General features: G+C 29.9%; 1 protein-coding gene across 2 annotated transcripts in view; it reads right to left on the bottom strand.

The window, feature by feature from the left end:
- Gprk2 (G protein-coupled receptor kinase 2) overlaps positions 1–21,746 on the bottom strand; it is a 67,755-nt gene that overhangs the window by 24,648 nt on the left and 21,361 nt on the right. For both annotated transcript variants that reach the window (XM_067262155.1, XM_067262156.1), the window contains exon 2: positions 3,262–3,357. In XM_067262155.1, coding sequence (XP_067118256.1) covers positions 3,262–3,357 — 96 coding nt within the window. The remainder of the gene's footprint in view (positions 1–3,261; positions 3,358–21,746) is intronic.

The raw sequence follows: 21,746 nt of genomic DNA, 5'->3' as shown, positions 1-21,746 counted from the left end.
AAGGCAAAGCACGATAACACAACACATGGGAGAGCTGCCAGGGAGGAAAGTGCAGAAACACTTCTATGGAAAACTGGCCTATATTTAGGTGTTAAACACATGAAGAAAATCCAGAAAATTGAAAGAGGTACTGTACATCTTTTAACTATTAACTTATTTATTTAAATTCATACTTTATTCATCGCATGAACAGTAAGTAAATAATAATAAAAACAAGTATATATTTTAATTATAAATTTGCAGAATAAACAAGTAAAATGGCAAAGCTGTATTTGGCACAAGACTATGTCTCGGAGACTCACTACTAAGTGGGATCACTTTGACGCTCAAGGTGGGTCTTGTTCTCATTCTCCAATCTTCTTTGGTATCACTGGTTTTGAGCGTGATTGTTCAAACTTTGCCAGCCACGACCACAAGGTTGTCCACGATGCATTTTCAGTGAAATTAACCTATCCAATATCGAAATTTCTCTCTGTTGTGTGTCACTCCGGGTTGAATTTTTGTCGATGCCTAACAAAAATTTCCAGTTTTTGAAAAAATAATGGTGGCTATCGTATTGCTCGAAATTATTTTTTTATTTTGCATAAACAATATATATATATTAATAAATGTAAAAAGAAAAAAAATTATATTTCAGAAGTTAGCTTTAATATAAAATTATAACGACACACCATCTAGTTCCAAAAATGTTCCGATGACAAAACAAGATATCTCGGGTCAATCGGTCAAGGTCAGCATGTGGCGACCAGAGATATGTTGGTAATAACATGGGACAGGTAAATGGGTTTTTTTCAAAGATCCATTTGTCAAAATTCGATTTCACAATGTTTGCATTTCCAACTCCCTAACAAGCAACACATGTGCAAATCTTGCACTACTGCCTGTTTGTAGAGTGTGTCGGCATTTTGTATTTTATTTTAACTCAGGGGACCGAGAACTGAGTACTACAAGTCTGGTGTGTTTTTATGCGTGCATGATTTGAGCACTTAATACTCCGTGCCAAATTGCAACTCCTGACATGTACTCCTTCATACCTCTAAGCTGGTAACCCAGCTGGCAATACAACTTTATAAACAAGACATAGTCTTGTCAACAATTCACATGACTTTGAACTCATAATACATATTTTTTAATGTTGCATCCATGAAAACTATTTCCACTTAGGTTGTTCCCAAAAACTGTGATCAAAGCAAAACAAAAATAAAGTATATTGATTATAAATTATAAAATTAACATATACACAAAGCCCTTCTTTTAACCCATGATCACATGTAGTAGTGGCAATTTTCTGCTTCAGATATCATTTTTGATGACCTGACATAATCAAAAATGACATCATGAAAGTCTCTCGTGACTTCCACAAGAGGAAACATGACAATGACAGATGTTTGTCAGCTATGCATGATGTAGTGACATGCAATCTGCATATGATAGATAGCTTTGAGCTGCTATCACCTTCAACAAATTAAATGTTTTTGTGAGTTTGTTTCACGCTTGAAAGTACAGAAAAATCATTCTCTAGTCCATCTGAAAAACACTTCGGTCCTCTCATTTATTTCCATCCAAACTTGTTTACATTAATAAGCCCATGATGTTTCAAAGTACATTGTTCTGTACACAAAACAGTATCATATAAACTAAATGAGCAATTACTTATTGTGATATCTCAATGCCACGCTGCAATTTTTAATTATATTTCAATTTAAAAATATGTTTTCTGTATCTGGTCTCGATTTACATCTAGATCCATTCTGCAGAAACTTTTGAATTGAAAACATGACTTCTGGTCCAGACTGGATGTTCGTACATAGTTAACCAGGTTTTCAGATCCTGAGTCTTCCACACCTAGCCTTAACTTTCATCCATCTCTGTTTTTGAGATTAACAAAAGACAGATGGACAAACGGATGACGGTGGAAATATATAGATATGTAATTTGAAAACTGCAGCCCAACAACATATGACATTGAAATTTGGCACTTGCAAGAAGACACTTTGGAAGATTTTTCAGAATTGTAAAATTCAAAAAATGTCAATTATGTGCAGCATAATTATATATGAAAAATCAGTGGAAAATCATCACCTTATGCATGCAAACATGTAAAAACAAACCTGCATGTATGTGATCACAAGTTAATCCACACACTGTTTCCAGAAAAGTATCTTTTATATTTTAATATATATTAAAATATCATATATATGATATTCTAACGAAAAATTAATGGAAATTGACATAACTGATTTATAAATTGCATTCTGTTGTATAAAAATTCGAGAAAAGATTAACAGACAGATTGAAACAACACATGGAAGTAGTGAAAAAGCACAAACAAACAAACAACACTGGTAGAAGAATTGATATTCCAATAAAATCACATTGACTAAATGGGACAATGCAAAGATTGTAGTATCCTGCTACAAATTGCTCAAAACACCTAGTTATTGACACGAATAAAAAGGTTTTAAACAAAAAAGTATAAGATAGAGAAACAGATCTGTGAATTTGGGCATTAACAAAACCACTAAATCAAAACTCAGAGTACAATCTGGCCAGTATATTTATAACACGGGTTAAGTAAGTGTATATTGATTTTCACATCGTGTTAATAGTTTAGCCATTATCTGATAATTATTTTTGTATTTATTTACTTAGTACTCTATTTTTGTTATGTTTTTTAATGTCTCAATTTGTATAGTTTTAAATATGTCAGTATTACACTAAGAAAAATTCAATGTACCGTTTTCCTTGTTCTAAATCAAAATGTTGTTTGTTAAGCTTGAATCATCTCTGAATAGAATATTTATAAATTATTTAAAACTTTTATTTGTGGATTGGTAGTTTTATGTTTTCTTTTTATTTAATTCTGATATTACTAAGTTTGAATCCGACGATAATATATTATAATCTCGAAAGACGTTTTGTCTAAAGAATTATCATCATCCAGTTATAATGGGAACAAAATGGATAATTAAAATACAAAGCATACACAACTGTTATATAAAAAGCACTTAGATCTTTTATATAATTAACTTTTAACGTTAAGTTTTGAAGAGTTTACAAAATATATCAGATATTTTAATCTTTCTATTATCATGAAACTTCCTTCTAATTAAACGGCACGACTTCCTTTCAGTCTTTGTCTAATCAATTTCTTATTTCTTAAAAAAATAATTACACAATTTTAGAATTTAAGTTTTACATTAATATTTTATTTTTTAATAATAGAAAGTAAAAAGAATAATATTATTTAAATACACTTACCTATTTTATTTTTAAGATCAATGCAGTATGAGATGTGAGGAAACTGTAAAATTTTTTTCCATTTTTTACTTTTCCCTTTATTGCTATCTGCCCCACCTGAAAAAGTTACATAAATATCAGTTATAGATACTTAATTCTAACTAATAAATTCAAAAGAAAATACACACATAATTTTCTAAGAAGATAAAAGAAATCATATATGGTGCGGATCAAAAATCCACGTCATATATACTAAGTATATCAGGGATACAAAATGAAACTCACTGATTTTGTTAAACATATTTCTGTCTTTATAGAGCTATGACAATGTTCATAAAAGAAAATTAAACAGCAATATATTGTTAGATTTGCAAGCAATAGTAATTTAATGTTTGTATGATAGTACATTTTAGTTATAATATTATGCAATAATATCAAAATATAGAAGAAACTAAAAACATCTTCAAATTTCCGTCACGTCCAATTGTCGGAAACAGTCTTCACTTCACAGAGATGACCTTTTTTTGGAGGCTACACCTCTGCACAATTATGTAAAACAGTTAAAATGTTTGCTGATGATAAGCCAAATCCTTTCAAAATATACATAATTTGAATTAAAAAGGCAGAGGTAAAGACTGTTTCTTCCCGACGATTGGACGTGATGAAAGTCTGAAGTTGGTTTTTAGTTTCTTCTATGTTTTTATATTGTGAAATATACCATCTGCCTTTTTAATTCAAAATATAATACTATGCCTTATATTATGCACCCAATACATACATATTAACATGTATCAGCAAACTGATTTAACTACTTACATTAAGTAAGTTAATCACATATTACTTCTGGTAACTCGAAGTATAATTTATATGATGCATGACTCTTGTAATTCCATTTTTTTTTTTTTTTTTCAGTAACTAACATTTCAACTACCTTATGGCATATTCACACACCTACTTAATACAGTAATTATATATATAATATTGTATTATTATACAATTATTATATTAAGAGGAAATAAAGAAAGATCAGACTTCATATTTCATTTTCAAGAAAATATTCATCACTTACAATCATCATAATCACTCATAGTTCATACATTGCAATGAGACTGTTTGCCTTACATGGTGGATCATTTTGAAATTTTCTGTGAAACTCAAAAAAGTCATTGAAAATCATGTTGCACAATGATGACAACACACTTTCTCTACTTATGGAGGCAGCAGACAAAAAAATATTTATATACAGATGATAGATGAAGCTCAGACATTTACTCTATCAATTGATGTAAGGTACATTGCATACTTCTCAGGTAATAATTAACATAATTATAGTAATTCAAAATGATAGCATTCTTTTTTGGAAGACCCTGTATTTTGTGTTTGAAGATATATATTCTTACATTACAATATTAAATGCGTAGAAGTAATCACAAAAGTGTCTTATTTTAAATTTTAACGTCCTTTTCACACTTTGGGAACTAACTGTCTTTATGGCAGAATCGATTTTCCTTTTTAGGCTACTCTTCCGCCTCTATTTGTCCTGCATGTTTTATTTTTTTAATACATATTCTTTGCAATGGTCTAATGCACAACCGAACACCAGCATCCCATATATGCCTACGAGACAAAAACTTTATCACTAATAAGTGAAATACATACAAGTCACATCCACCAGTAGGCATGAGGTGCTAAAGCCAACAATGCAAATGAATACGTCCACGGATAGTCACTTGTTCGTATAGTAAGAGACTAAGTAACCACCCATAATCATTTGGCACTCAATTTGATCCTGCACAAATCTGTTAGCAGGATCAAGTCAAGGAACAATTAAAGTCATTAAAGCTTTAAAATAATTCCTTTAAATTGTTTTTAATACTATTTTCATTTCAAATGAATTCATTAATAATGAAAAATTACTGTTTTATAACAAATTAAAAAATATGTTTTTGATATTCAAATGATTTGACGAGCATGTCATTTGAATATGGTTTTTTCACAATCAATTGTTTTCACTAAATATGAATGGTTAAAATTATAAACTGTTGCAGGATAATATTAGGAAACCAGTATTAAATCAATAGATATTTCCAGAAAACAAACGTCTGTTAAATTATATTAAAACAGTAAACTAAAAATAAACTCACTTTTAAGTTTTATACATTTATTATCGTATCTACAAGTCTATCTTAATCTTTGACACTTTGACATTATCCTTTTCTTAGAACTATTCTTTTCCATTATGATGAAGTTGAATTATTACTAAGCAACCCTTTTAGATTTCTAAAGCAATAAATTAAACTTAATCCAATAGTTAATATTTTAAAAACAAATAGGTGTGTAACTGATCCGTTTGATATATAAGTCACAGCAACATGAAACACATTCAAAGACAGTGACAAATAAATGACGACATAAATAAAATGTACTGTAACCGCTGACAGAAAATATATTAAAAATTAAGAATGATACAGTAGTTTTTAAATTTTATTTTAGGTAAATATATTCCATAAGAGAAATGGATGAAATTTCCTATTTTTGTTTTGAAATAACAACTTTTTTGAAAATAAGGAAAAGTTCTCCTATCAAATTGAATGGAATTCAATACCATTTATTATGAAAACGTATGTACTCACATATAAATGTAATCAAGTATCTTATGACGACGAAGTAACTTCGAAAGGTCGATACATATTTTATTTTCCTAGAAATTTCATTTTGGCAGAAAAACGTGAATAAATGAATTGTAACATTTGCACAATACCAAATGGATAGAGATACAACAGGTTACTATATAGTTTGATAAACTTTCAATTAAATTTCCTTCAAATTGTTGCAACCTAGTTTACTAATGCACTCAATGGAGAATAAACCCCCCCCTTTGCTTCTGTTTGCTAATTACATTCTCCTATATTCGGGATTAATCATTTCAGAATTAGGCATTAATGCTGCTTTAATTGTTATAATGCCAAACTAAGACACTTAATAAAATGGAAGCTCTTCCATATATTATTCTATAAGTTGTAGAGTTGTTGATAATCAAAATTCATTAGACCAACATTTTAGTATCCAGAAATTCACTAACAAAATGTACCTTTATATATATATATATATATACAGGAGGGTGCAAGAGTAGGTACACAGTTATTATGGAAGAAGAACATACAGGAAAAAACATAGAACCTGCCTTTGTACTGTACCTCTCCCTGTATATAACAGACAAATTATTTAAAATTTTATTACAGAAATAATAAATTATTTGTCTTGTAAAACCTCCAAAGCATTTAAACAGAAACTACAATTTCACTTGTATGCAGTTCACATTGTTTACTATTAAAACACGTTATAAAATAGTCTCATAATTATAGAAAATTATCGTAATAAATACCACGTGACGGATTTTTGGATATGATTTTAAATAAAAAAGCTTGACTCCCGGAAACGATCCTTTGAACATCATGTAAACGTGAATTATTTATCCGATAAAAATGACCTGTCTACGTCAATTATGGAACACGAAGCTACCGTCAAACTGTAATCAAATTCCAGTACCGTGCCGAAATATACGTATTTTTCGGATTTTTTTTCATTCTATAATTTAGTTCCGATGATGGATAACAAGGACTCAACGAACGTTTCACTTAAGATAAATCGAGATTTTATGAAAATGAAAACAATGCTGGTTTAAAAATTGGATTCTGATACAACACGTGTAACTCACAAATAAAAAATAAACCAGCAATGAGTTGCTCGACTTTCCCGGCAACGTTTAAAATTTGTGGCGCCATTTGTTATAAAAAGTTTTTTAATAAAATATTATGTTTTTAACTATCATAAAATGAAAAAGAGAGCTTAATTTTGAGGGTAGAGGAGGGGTTTATAAAAAAAACTGTAAATGCTAATAACGAGTAAAATCTTCATTAAGTCCGACCCTTCTGAAGATACACGCGACCACCTTTATCTCCCCACTCCTGGACCTTTAATCACCGAAATTTAACAGCGTGAATCCCCCTAATAAACGAACCTCCAGTCAGTTTCAGAAATTTTCGACGAGTTATTAATTAAGCTTCAAAAAGGGTGAACAAAATCGTGCCCCCACACATTCGTACAGAAATTACCCCCAAATTTTTTTTTTTTTTTTTTTTTTTTACATTTGTCGACGTTTCAAGATGTCCTAAATCCGAAAATGTAAAAATCTTTGGGATCATTTTCTGCCGGATCACCATACTCTCCCTCAGTTATATATATATATATATAACAGCTGGAAAAGTAAAAATGGACAAACAATGAACCATCGCCAATTAACAATTTGAAATTGACGATAGAAGAAAGTTAGGTTAATGTTACCTATGGTTCCAAGATGGCGGCTCGTCTCTGATTCCAGCAAATAGAAGAAGGAAAACAGCGGGGACACACGTTCTAACCTAACATATTCTAATAAATTACCATAATTATTATTAACTAAATTATTAGAATAGGTTAGGTAGGTGTCCCCACTGTTTCCCTTCTATTTGCTGGAATCGGAGACGAGCCGCCATCTTGGAACCATAGGTAACATTAACCGAAAGTTAAATATCTACTGCTTCGATCCAAAGATACCACTACAACAGAGCTTTTCAAATGGCCCGCAGAAGAGACTGCACGTTTTAAATAATACATTAACCCATTTCGTATAAGCAGAATCGTGATCTTCCATAAAATCACAACGTGTTGTAACATTCCTGAAAACTTCTTAATGTTTTTTTATTTTATTTTATTTTATTTTTTAGTTTCATAACAAAACTGTGACGTGTTCTAGAACAATGCTTTCCTCACTCGTAACACGGGAAACAAAAACGTTAATCTTAAAACAAACGAGGGGGAGGGGAAATCGAATTTATCCTGCAAATTTTCAGTCTCGAGCTTTTCCGAAAGGACGAAAAACACGAAAACAATAAGCACACGTGAATGCAATACTGATTTTTGTTTCCGAGAACGAAACGAACGTCACGAAAAAGTTAAAAAAAAATATATAAATAAATCCGGACATAAACTAGTGAGATATTTTTACCGCGAACATGTCCGTGAACTCGTAAAAATTTTTGCTGATGATGCAAAACCTTTCGTGATTTAAATAACTGAATAATCATTTTAAATTATTATAAAGATCACGAAGACGATTATAAAACACTATAATAATGCATACAAAATAATAAAATGCAACGTTATTTAAGACTTGTAATCTACTTTCGTCTAAAATAAGGAGAAATTTGATAATTATAATTCCGCTTAATTTTACAAACGATATTTTATCGTATTAAAAATAATATAACTATTAAATCTTTAAAAAGCATAAAATAAAAATGGAGTAAAAATAATTGATTTCATTAGAAAAACTAACCAAAAAACATAAAAATTCGAAAGAAAATTGAACTTTAAATACAGATTTTCCGAGTGTATTAAAAATAAAGTAACACATACAGGGATTGGGATGAAACAAAACACAAAAGAAATGCACACGTACAGTACAGTACAGTACATACATCGTAACCTGCAAAATTATTGGAGAATTTGGACGTTTTACTTCGTCGTCTACTATAAAACAACGAAGCAGCGATGTAAAAAATTACATAAAATCGCTAATTTATCGACAGAGTAACAGTTTAGGTCTAAAAAATAAAACGTAACGAACACGCGCTTAGACAAATAACGATCATTTATACTATAAATAACCGATAATTTTAGAAGAAAACATTAATTTTAGAATAAATATTTAAGTACTGCGCGTATCCCACACTGGCGGAAAATGTCAATAATTGTTACTGTTCTATTGGATGGAATCTATAAACGCATTTACACCGTATTCAAATACGTTCCGGATGGAATCGAAATTCCATTTTGTAAATTTAAGGTTAGTTTTTTTTTTATATACATATTAAGTTTATTAAATATAGACTGGAAATTTCACGAACGGATAACGAAAGAATTAATGGAAGGACTCGTAACAGAACGTCATACGAACTATGATTTATACATCAATAAAAATAAATAACCCGTATAATTTATAATTTAGTGGGCTTCATAAGATTAATATAAACTTCGGGAAATATTTACATCACTGTGTATAAGATGAATTACTAAGAAAAAAAAATTTTTTTTTTGCAAGTTACAGAAAATAAATAAATAAATCAGAAGAATAATTAATTATTAGTTAAATATACAATAGACTCGAGCGAAATATTAATTCAACAATTATTTTTCCGGTTAACATTTCTATAATATTCCATTTTTCTTTAAAAACAACAATAAAAATAATGAAGTAAGAATTAATTTTACATTGATCAATTATTTAATCAATTGCTTAAAACAATTGATTAAATAATCGATTGTTTTAAGCAATTCTAAGGACTAAATTAAAGTAATATACGACTAATAACAATACTGTACATAAATCTTAATTAATTTAAGGACTGGGATTACGGCATAATTTTTACTAGTCCTGTTCCTCGTATACTGCTACTAATTAAATTAATATTTCCTATTTCAAGCTCCTCGTCTTAGTGAAACATTAATTCTAATTTAGTCACAATATTCCCGAATTAGTTTTTAATTGTTAGATAAACAATAAACCTAGCTTTTATATTAATTTCTTTTACCAGTCCTGTTCCTGGTTAAAAAATAAAGTTTTTATTGTCAGTACTCCTGGTTTAATAATACATCTTTTATATAATAAATACACTACTGCAACTATACAATAGGAAATAATTTATAAAGAAACGAGTATATTTTCGTTCGTCTTCTGCAGTTTAGCTGTAACAAAACTGGAAAATTCTCTTGAAATATTAAAAAAAAAAATTATTATTTTACTAATGATAGAGGCACGCCACGTGTCAGGGTTACACTAAAAATATCCCCCCCAAAAAAATAGCTGCAGAAATAAATCGTCAGTTATTACTTTCAGAGCGTCATCTCGCATAAACTTTCCATTATTTTATCCACGCGAATAAATAATAATAAAAAAACACTAGAAAAAGATTTCTACATTTAGGAAATCCGTAATTCTTTACGCCTCCATTATAAATATTTCACAGGCAACGTGACGAATAAAAAAAAAAAATATATATATATATATATATATAATAAATAAATAAAATTATGCTTATGAGAAAGTGGGCAAAACGTAAATAAATAAATAAATAAAAATTCAAATTAAAACACTAACGCGTATTTATGTAAACACACACAACTGTTTGGCCTTTAGTAAAGCCAACGAATGGAGTCGACAGGAAAGGGAAGTGAATATGACATAACAGGATTAAACGTTTCTCTCTCTCTCTCTCCCTCTCCCTCCATACCCTTTCCGTTCTAAGTACGGAGTTTCCTGTTGTCTTAATAATGTTATTATAGAAATGCACTTGAAAAATCTCGTGCCTGCTTTTAAACTGTTGCAAATAAACAAAGAAATGTGAAAAGAAGCGAAGGAGGATAAAAATCGATATCACGAAATATTTCTTACTTCTTCGCATCGCCAGACAACCAGACGTACCAATTTCTAGTTTAAAAAAAAGTTCTACAGATGGGTTTTTATGTTATTTTATTAATTTACTATTATTCTTCTGTTTAAAACACGTGTAATAAAGAAACAAAACTTTTTTTTTCCCCTCCCGTACGTTAAACTGCGTGATAATTAAGAGAAGTCTACGAGTTGCGTGTCTTTTTACGAATGAAAACAGAAAAAAAAATAAAGTTTATTTTTCTTTATTTAAAGCGGTGCAAACACAATTTCCTTTAATACGCGACGTTCTTTACAACTAATCGATTCTTCTGTGTCGCTCCTTTAAATGTAATCTCATTAAATTCTTAAAAATTTAACGTTATTTAATCGTAAAATTCATTTTCCCGTGCGGCTAGAAAGCGTATTAACAGTAATTATTGCCTTAACTTGTCTTATAATACAAAACTTACAAATTAATAACATGGCAAATATTACAAATGGTTCTAAAGCGGTGCCATATTTACTTTTACTAGATAAATGGGACCTTTAAAAAAAAAAATGGTCGATTTTAATTTTAAAAACTAGTTTATAGTAAGTTTCCTTCAAAACTAGTCTAAAAATTTCCCATTTATCATATTTAACTCCATTAGAAACTCCAATCTCATCCAGATTTTTTCGAAAAATCGACTAGCTTAACGACTGACCATTCTTCAATCTGCTATAAACTTTAATGATTCTGATCGAATTTAAATTAAACCAAGAAACAGCATCATTCCTGGATCATTTCTTATATAGAAATAACTTCAAAAAATGATAAGAAATCTGGAAAATTGAGATGTAAGGCATAAATCTATTCCAGCTATTTTTCCAATTTAGGAGTCTATATGTCGAAATTTTATCCAGATGTTCTTGGAATTTTGAAAATGGTATTAAGTTAAAAAAAAAAATTCAAAACTTTTATTAATTGCAAACTTAAATTTTCATAAAATTATAAAGTAATTATACAAAATATAAAATTGATAGCTTAAGATTTAGTTTATCTACAATGGCAAAGCTTACCTGTGACTTAAAATCTAGGAAAACAGTTATAGTTTTAATTGTGCTACAATAGGTATGATAAATAATAACTATGTTATACTCTAAGTTTTACATAAAATCTTATATAGCGGATATAGAAATAGCTTATAACAGCAATAAGAAGTATATTTCTACTTTTCAAGAATGTTTAAAACTTGCACTTGTGATGTTTGTATGTCCTGATGCTTAAATATTAAAATGAAATTCATAAAAAGAATCTTTGCTGTTCTAAATTATCTTATTCATATTCAAGTTTTTTTTATTAGTAAATTACACTGTTCTATACTATTACGCAGTGGTAATAATTATGTAAAATTCTCAGATTAAATTTTATCATTATGTCACCTGCTTGTGCACCGAAATTGTGTTTGCAGGAACGTTGGCTACAAGCACTCCTAATAGTAAATTATTGACAATGAAAAAGTAAGTATTACATTAATATTAAAAAAAACTGTTATGTTTATCAGTACATACAGTTAGAAATATGCAAAACTGTATAGACAATACATAAAGAACTGAGTAAATCATTCAATATATAAAGCAGTGATTCTCAACCTTTTTTTCATCACGATACACTTAATAATTTAAAAATTTGGCGGCACACGCGGTTACTTCGGTAAGTACCGCAGGACAACCGGCGACGTCATAACGGTGATTTTTCAACGCAGTTAGTTATTTAGGTCACATTTTCTAAACACCTTGGTAACTACTGGCAGTTACTAGTAACATCGTTTACAATTTCCAAATGCGACCTAGGAAAGTGGAACCGATTAAACTACTTGTCTGATGTCGCTTATGTATGGATATTCGCAGTAGCGGCACACTTCGAAAATCTCGTGGCACACTAAAGTGCTGCGGCACAGTGGTTGAGAATCCCTGATGTAAAGAATAGAAGGAACCAGCAAAATTGTAACTACATTAAGATTTCACTCTATCGAAAAGTCACTGAATTAAATCTCATTAAAATAACCAACTTTAAATTTTGAAATGGATGTGATCGCATCTAAAAAGTGTCTAAGATTAGATTTTCAGTTTTTAAATTATTGAATCATTACAAGTAGATCATTAACCCGTTCGGTTAATTTTCCCATGCAGAATATTTTCTCTTTAGGTGGACTTGAAATGTCGTTAGCTTATTGATACTAAATAACAAAATAATTATGAAATAAACATTTTGTTAATTATGTGCTTGGCATTAAAAGACATCATATACTTATTAAATGTATCTGACATTACGCAACTATATGAATTTTATGTTGTATTCATCAAGATCAAGTTTGACGTCTTCGTAAAAAAATTATAAATCACAACCACTTTATTACTATTACAGTAGAACACTGATTATCCAAGGTAATGTAGACTGATGCTACCTTGGATAAAACAAATGACTACACCATTTTGCATTAAAAATCATGAGTATATTAGGTTTATATGGCATCACTTTTAAGCCATCTTTTTATAATTAATTATACATAAGAAAAGTAACTTCAATATCATTTATTGCATACCTAATACATACAATAGTTTTAAAAATAATTATTGTAGTTACATATTAATACGTATGGGCTTGTCTCAGATTGAAGTTAAATGATAAAAGGTAACAAAAACAAACCATTTTGCAATAGATGCTAGGGCTCAGATATTCGGGATTATACTATATTACTATTTTACTCAAAACAAACCTCCGTTTTTATCTCATCATTGTGATTTTATATCACATATTATTATACGTATTATTATAAATGTAAAATAATAAAATCTGTTACTCGATTTGTATCTGTAGAATACATTCTAGAAATTATTATTGTATTGTTTCGAGTTTAAATGGATTGTAATAAACTGATTCCTTAAAAAAGTTTATAGAAATGTTTATATTGAAGCAAAAATTTCCTTTAAATATTAATCTACTTTTCTGACTGATAAATATTCAAAAAAACTTTTATAAATTAATAAAAAGTAAAACAAATCTATCAAAATCACTCATTATTATTCTTCGTCTCAAAAACTCTTAATTAAATTTGTTTTGGATTCATACTTTTATAAGAAAATCTGGACCTGAAGAAGATTTGAAGAAAGAGGAGGATTGTTTTCTATATACAGGACTTAGAGTTAAACAAAGGTTCTCAGGTGTGTAATGTACAGAAACTCCAATCTATAAAGAGTTTGTGATACTCAAACTACATTATGAAGTCTCAGATCTTCCTTTTTAGGCTATTTGTCTGTCAATCAGTGACAAAAAGTAGTTTTAAAGTGGCAAAAATTATTCCCTTAACAAAAATTTCTTTAAAATACATTTTCCAAATAAGGAATAGACAAATAAGTGTCTATACACTTCAGGAAGGAACACTTGCCTCATATAAAAATGACTGAATAGATACATCGTTATATCGTGCCCCCTGGTATACCGTTCATTTGGTTTGTCTTCCAACATCCATGATATAACAAGTGGTTACTGTATCATACATTCAGCATACAATTCAATCAGGTTCAAGTTATGGTACTTCTATTTATAATTTCTTTACGTAGCCATAAAAGACAACATATACATTTATATTTAGATAATTATTCAAAAATTATTCTTGATATTAAATAAAAGTGAGATATGAATCAATTGAAAGATAAACTAAATTTATTAACAACGATGTAGTTTTTGTTAGTTAAATTTAGAATATATTACCATACACTGAACATTTTGAAATTGTGTAATTAATTTTGAAAACAATTATACTAAAAACAATCAGAATAACAACTGATAATTTTCTTTATTAAAAAATAACTAGTATAAATTACATGAGAATATACTTTATTTGAATATACAGTGGGTACTGTAACTGTAGAAACATATACTAGGTAACTGCCAATTTGACAGCTTCTGTAAAAAGAAACACCAAATGTACGAGCATGTAAAAATGGGAATTATTTTTGCATTGTGTTGTATTTTGAATTATTTATAATTTCAGTTTAAATCTTGTACTTGTATACAAATCTGTAGAAATTAATGAAATTAATAAAATGTAGTAAAAAAATATTTCAACATTAAACAAGTTTTGATATTCTAACTATGATAGAAACAAGAAGTTTACGATAAAAATCATAAATTTCATCAGAAGGATGAAAAAAACCCAAGAATATTTATTTGTAGTCTTCTCTGCTGTTTCTTAAAGGTCAATGCTATTTAGACTTTCAACACTTATGTTTTTATGACAGTCTTAAAGTACGGCCTTTATTAAACTTCTAAAAATATTTTATACCTATAGAAAATGCAATTTAAAAAAAAAAAAAAAATTTCCATCGGAACAATAATTATCATTTGCATAATGAATGTAACGGAGACTATATAAAAATGTATAATAGATTTACAATATCCCCATTTGTGCAGAGAGATAATGAGAAGACTCCATATAGTTTTATGAGTCTTTTTATATATAATGGAATGATAATTAAAAAAAATGGTAGTAGTCTACAAATAGTGATGATATCTACATTTTTTAGTGCTCCTATTCTTATAACAATTTTAAAAAGATCTTTGTTTTAAATTTTTAAATATTAACATAATTTATATTGTTATTTATCGAACGGAATTACTTTCAATTATTTTCACTTCAAGTATAAAGAAAAATAAATTTGAAAAATATTTCATTTTTAATAAATTTAGCCAATACATTATTGAAAAAAGGTGCTAAATGCATAGATTAGATTATTTTTGTAAAACTAAAAACCCACAGTAGAATAAAACTTCTTGATTACAAACTGACATTTGCAAAGTTCAAATTCAATGCTGAGTAATGCTAAAGTAGCAAAATTAAAATTTTCTTACATATCAACGTACGATTAAAGCAAGCAGAAAGGAGGAAAAAGTTCATTTATAATCAAATCACATAGAAAAAACATTTGGGTGCACTTGATTTGAATTGGTTCTGTATGACAAATATGGAACCAGTTCAAAACAAAAGCATGAGTTTAACTAGTTTAATTTTTACTAATTAAAAGGATCTATTTAGATACTTTATTCCTGAAACAAATTAATCTTACTATTAAATTACAACTTTAATATTATTATAGCATTCTTCCTAACCAGTATTAATAGTCTCACTTTTTCGGGTTTGCTGCTTTTGCCAGATTTGTCTTTGTTTTAAAAATGAATGCCTTTCCTGCCACTAATGTTTCCACATTTAATCTTAACATGGAATCAATCGAAACCACCAGACTGAATGGTGTTAGATAACATCTAATAAATCTTTGTACTATCTTGTCCATTTACCATTTAACTTTGGTAATTAATAAAAACCAGTGTATTCAGTGGAGACTAGTTATTGCATTAGTATAATTACTCTATTATTCAATTATAAATTCACAAGTATAAATTTTATGCATTCAAAAATATTACTAATCAATACAATCATAAACAATTCTTAGTCTATATTTTTACAAATGTCTTCCCTGTTGACTGATGTCATAATGCAGAGTTCAAATTGATAGTTTATATTCTAATTTTGTCTGCATGTTGAGAGACTGACACCCTTTCTACATCTCATTCATTTGCTTCTGGTTGGTCAATAGGGTCAAAGGTGAGATAATCACCTCTAAAATTTTTTCCAACCTGGATGACTGCCTTTTCTCTTGTCTGTCAGATCAACATCTTTTCTTGGTCTCTCACTCCACCAATATTATGATAGAGCAGCCTCCATTCATCCAGGTATTATGATCCTTCTCTTATAAGTTAGTATGAGCCTTCCCTCTGTCTTGACCTCTAACTTTGTCCATCTGCTAATGAGTCCATTACTTGGATGATAAAAACAAGTACAAAAAAAGCAAACACGCTGCCCTTTGTTGTCTAAGTTTAGTTTCATATATTTATCTATATTGAAATAGTGAATGACTACATCAGCAGACATTATTCACTTTGCTTATCAGTTTATTCTGGGATAACAATATCCTTACGAATACTGTCGATTATGAAATTATAGATTCATTCGATACACTTGATTCATTTCAGATTTTTTCCTATAAGTACCATATTTAACTGTAATGTTTAAAAAATATATTTTATTATATATAACCATTGAAATCCAGAGAATCATATTGTTGGGTGATATTTTAGTTTGGTCAAGATCGTCACTTATCAGGTCGTCCCACAATTAATGTCGTTTTTTTCAATGTCCATGTAATCAATGCCATATGATGGGCAATGTGAACTACACCAAGGTTATGATACTAGCACCTAATAGGACAGTTTGTTGTGTACATGTGCACAGAACGTAATCAGTTGACAGCAATTTGTGTGTCAGTAAAACATGTTTAAACATAAAAATGTTTGAAGAACATATATGGCATGTTATGCTCTATGAGTTCCATCAAGAACATTCAGCAACCTTAGCAGCACAATATATTAATGTCATATATGGACATGGAACCCTTGATGTTTGCAAATGTCAAAGATGGTTTAAAAAATTTTGGGAGGGAAAGCCAGCCTTACTGATATGCCACAAGAAGAAAGACCTATTGAGCTGGACAATGACCTTCTGTGAGCAGCTGTTGAGGCGAATCCACTGCAAACGGTTGAAGAATTAGCCACAGCACTCCATTTGACCCCTTCAACCATTCACTGGCATTTGCAGGACCTTGGTTGTGCATCCAAACTGGGAAAATGGTTACCCCATGAGTTGACAACTGGCAGAAACAGCAGCATGTGAATGTTTGCAGTTCTCTATTGACCCGTCACAGAAGAGAGCCATTTTTGGACAGAATGGTGACAAAAGATGAAAAATGGGTCTAATATCACAATGTTAAATGCAAACACCAGTGGGTGCCTAAAGGTGGTATGGTGGGCACAGTGGCAAAACAAGATCTCCACCCACAGAAAGTGATGTTGTGTGTTTGGTGGGAAATGCATGGAATCATCCATTTTGAATTGTTGCCACCAAACCAGAAAATCATGGCAGATGTCTACTCACAGCAGTTGGAATGGCTATGGGCTGCATTGTTGGAGAAATGCTCTCAACTGGTCAGTCATAAAGGTGTGCTGGTACATGGAGATAACACCAGCCAACACACGGAAAGGAAGACCTGCATGAAATTACAGGAATTTCACAATGGGGCAAAATAATCCATCCTCCTTAATCACCAGACCTTTCACCAACAAATTTCCATACGTTTTGCAGTTTTCAAAACCATCTTGATGGGAAAACACTGCAAAATGTGGAGGATATGTGGCAAACAGTGTCCGAGTTTTTTACGTCAAAATCTAGAATTTTCTTCCAGAGAGGAATTAAAAACTCATTGACAGATGGCAGAGGGTTGTGGCATCAGATGGTGAATATTATAATGACTGAGGTTTGTGTTCCACTCTTTGTTTTATAGTGATAAAAAACGACATTACTTATGGAATGATCTGGTATTTTTAAGCCACAGCCTACATATGAAGAGTAAAAAAAATTATCCTTTGATGTAGAACACAATGAATTGCTGTATAGTCATTATTTGTCTTTTTCAATTTGTTTCTACTATGTTTGAACTGAGAAAATGTTCTGATGCAATATAAAATTATTTTAATTAAACCATTTCAGTTGTCATTAAAAGATATAACTAAACTTTCATAAACAATTTCAATAACTTTTCATATTTCAATTATTATTTCCAACACTATTCAACTAAAATGTGAAATCTTCACAATTTATGTAAAAAAGTGAATAGAAATTTGGAATACTTATATAGGCCTAAGTAATTTGTAAATATAAAAGTGACCAGACTTGCCAGAATTGAGTGAGACAATCTTGATTTTTAAACAGCTTGAAAAATGACCCTCTTTTGGATTATTTCATTATTATATTCAAAAATAACTAATATTTATTGCATAAATTGTAACTCTGTTGTTTGTATAAGGTAATGTGGCTTGCAGATGATCTACCAAGAGGGATGTCTGGAAAGACATTCCATGAGAAACTATCCCTTGTTTAGGTATTACAAACACAAAGTAAATCTAGAAAACTCCACATGGCCAGCCCATTGGCAAGGTGCAAAGCCACAACAAACTACCAGTGTTTGGCGGTTTTATCCACTCTTTGCCATTGGTGGGCTATGAATTGATAAACTGCAATGTAAAATTTTAATATCCAAATATATTGGAGAACATAACAATAAAATCCATATTGTTTTGATGATAATTTTTTCAGTATTGACATTGTTTGTTGGAATTTATTACTTGGAACGATTTCTGGAGGTCAAACCAATAGATGCTCCATACTGGAAATGTGCTTGAGCATTGCCAGCATACACTGCTAGTATCCATCAGGTTTCATCCAACCACACGACAACAGATGTTCCAAAACTTCCTTAGTTGCCTGATCTAGCAACAGTGGATGCTTTTATTCCCCAAATTAGAACTGGCCTTGAAAGGCTGATGTTTTTGAATCAACTGACTCAACAAAGGAAAATTTGCTAGCAGAATTCCACAGTATCCCAAATGAAGCATTTCAGAAATGTTTCAAAGGATGGAAAAGTTGGAAGAGGTGTATTCACAGTGGAAAGAACTACTTTAAAAGTGACAAGGCCAACTAGCTTTTAAAGAAAAGCAGAAAATTTTTTATTTAAAAAGTTCAGGAATTTATTGTACAGACCTCATATTCCTTATGCTTCCATTCCTGTACAGAAGCCATTGAAAACATGACACTGTTATAGAGTTTAGAAGGAACCATCTCAAACATTAACACACTTCTTTTATATATATATATATATAAAATACTTTACTGCAGATATAAAATATGTGAAATGAAAAACTGGGGATACTGAGAGGGAACCTTTTAAACAAATGACTGTGGAAAAACAAAATCCATCACTAGTTCATTCTCTGGTTTATTTGTCAAATAATATTAATAAAACATAATAATAAATATTAAAATAAACTCAGAAGAAATTAAATAGAAAATAATTTTAATGTTAATAATATCCAATGGCACAGATTCAAGAGTCAATTGCTCAGATCTCATTTGAAGTCATCCACCGTGGAGAACTTGAAGTTCAAAAGCACCTTCCCTAGCAAAAGCAAAAAACAAGAAATGATTTATTTTCATATAAGAAATTTGATTTACACTGCCACTTCATGAAATGAAAACAATGAAATAAGCAATTTTATGCAAATGACAGAAAATGTTATTAAAACATGATGGCAGCTGATAACACAAAACTGTTTCTTAAATTTAACTTCATCTACTTAGTTATCAAAAAGAAAATTTCAAAAATTAAAAATAATAATTATGGAAATATAACTAGAAAATATTTTCTCCAGCCGTTTTGTTTACATCCTTCTCTTATCTCCAGAAATTTGTCCTATGATTAGTAACAAATGTATTTCATTAGTAAAAACATTCAACATATTAAAATGTGATTGCAATTTATTAAATAGAAAAATTCACTGATAAAGGTATCACTGCTGATGCAGTACAGTAGAACCTCGATTATCCGGACCTCTATTATCCGAATTTTCAATTATCCGGATTGTTCAAAATAAACAAAAATTCTATGAATTTGCTGATTTGCACTTGGCGAACTGCAACACTATTTATGTACGTACGTGATGGAATGCATGAAACAAAATTTTGAAAACACCATTAGTAAATTCCAGTAACAGTAGAAAGTGGTATAGAAGACGTTGCAGAAGCAATAGCACAAATTTCAATGTGTGTTGAATGTGATGAAGAAGATGTAACCGAGTGGTTAAATTGCGATTCGAACAATCCTGGATTCCAAATTTTGAATGATGAGGAAATAATTAAAGAAATATCTGCCTCGAATGAACAAGATCGAGAAGACGAAGAGATTTGCAAAGTAAGAGATATTGGTCCTGCATATTCTGAAGCTTTTCAGTGCTTAGATGTCGCCATGAAGTGGTTTGAGAGCTAAGAAGAGTGTAACTCAGGACAACTTATATGTCTTAAAAGTATTCGCGATTTAGCAGCTTCAAAAAGAACAGCTAGCTTTAAACAAAAATCGTTAATTGAATTTCTTAATAAAAAATAATTTAATATTGAAGCGATATGTAAATCTAGACAAAAAAATTATTCATACTATATGCACTGTCAATTATTATTTTTTTTGATTATCCGGATTTTTCCTTATCCGGACTATCTTCATCCCCAATTAGTCCGGATAATAGAGGTTATACTGTATTTGTTTCTCTTCCTATATTTTGCCAGTTATTTGTTCTCTGTATAAATTAATCTTAAAATTAAGATGAAAAATTTTAATAAGAGATTATTATTATTATTAGAGAAATAATATAAATGATGCAATGTGATTAAAAAAATTTTGTCCTCTTGTTGCCAACTCATTAAAAAATATGCTCTCTTATATGGTGGCGTAGCGAACATAACTGGCACCCGACACTTTATTGGCGCCTCTCTCCCCCCTCCAGAAACACATATAGTTTGTCTTGGAGACCATTTGGGTGCCCCTCTGCGAGTGATGCCCGGTACGTGACACACCCCCTTGCACCCCCTCGCTACGCCACTGCTCTTACATAGTAAAGACTTGATGGATTGTAATGACCAGGCCATCCAATAAGATGCAGAGATTCTGTTTTCTTTGTTCATTCTGTTTAGAAAATGTTATGTGAAGATTTATTTCTATTGTCTTCTAATTTAAAAATTATTTAATAATATTTTAAATTATATGCAAATGTTATTTTAATTAATATAAAACAAATTTTTACACTTAAGAGTTTAAAAAATTAAACAAATAACCCAAATTTGTAATCGTGTCATCATTAGTTTTCATTTCATTATTATTATTATGAAAGCTAATACTGTTTTATGTACTGTACATAAAATAAAACATTGCACAGTCAAGCAGGAAATGTATATAATTATTTTTCATCATCAGAATTCACTTATACCAATAAAGAAAACAATGATCTTAAAGCTTATTATGAGGATGACAATTATCACATCTCTGAAGTTTTATC

This window comes from Centruroides vittatus, unplaced genomic scaffold (genome assembly GCF_030686945.1).
Source record: "Centruroides vittatus isolate TY-2023 unplaced genomic scaffold, ASM3068694v2 contig_1416, whole genome shotgun sequence".
Taxonomy (NCBI): Eukaryota; Metazoa; Arthropoda; class Arachnida; order Scorpiones; family Buthidae; genus Centruroides; species Centruroides vittatus.
Note: the sequence above shows the minus strand (reverse complement) of the source record. Positions and strands in the feature narration are given on the sequence as shown.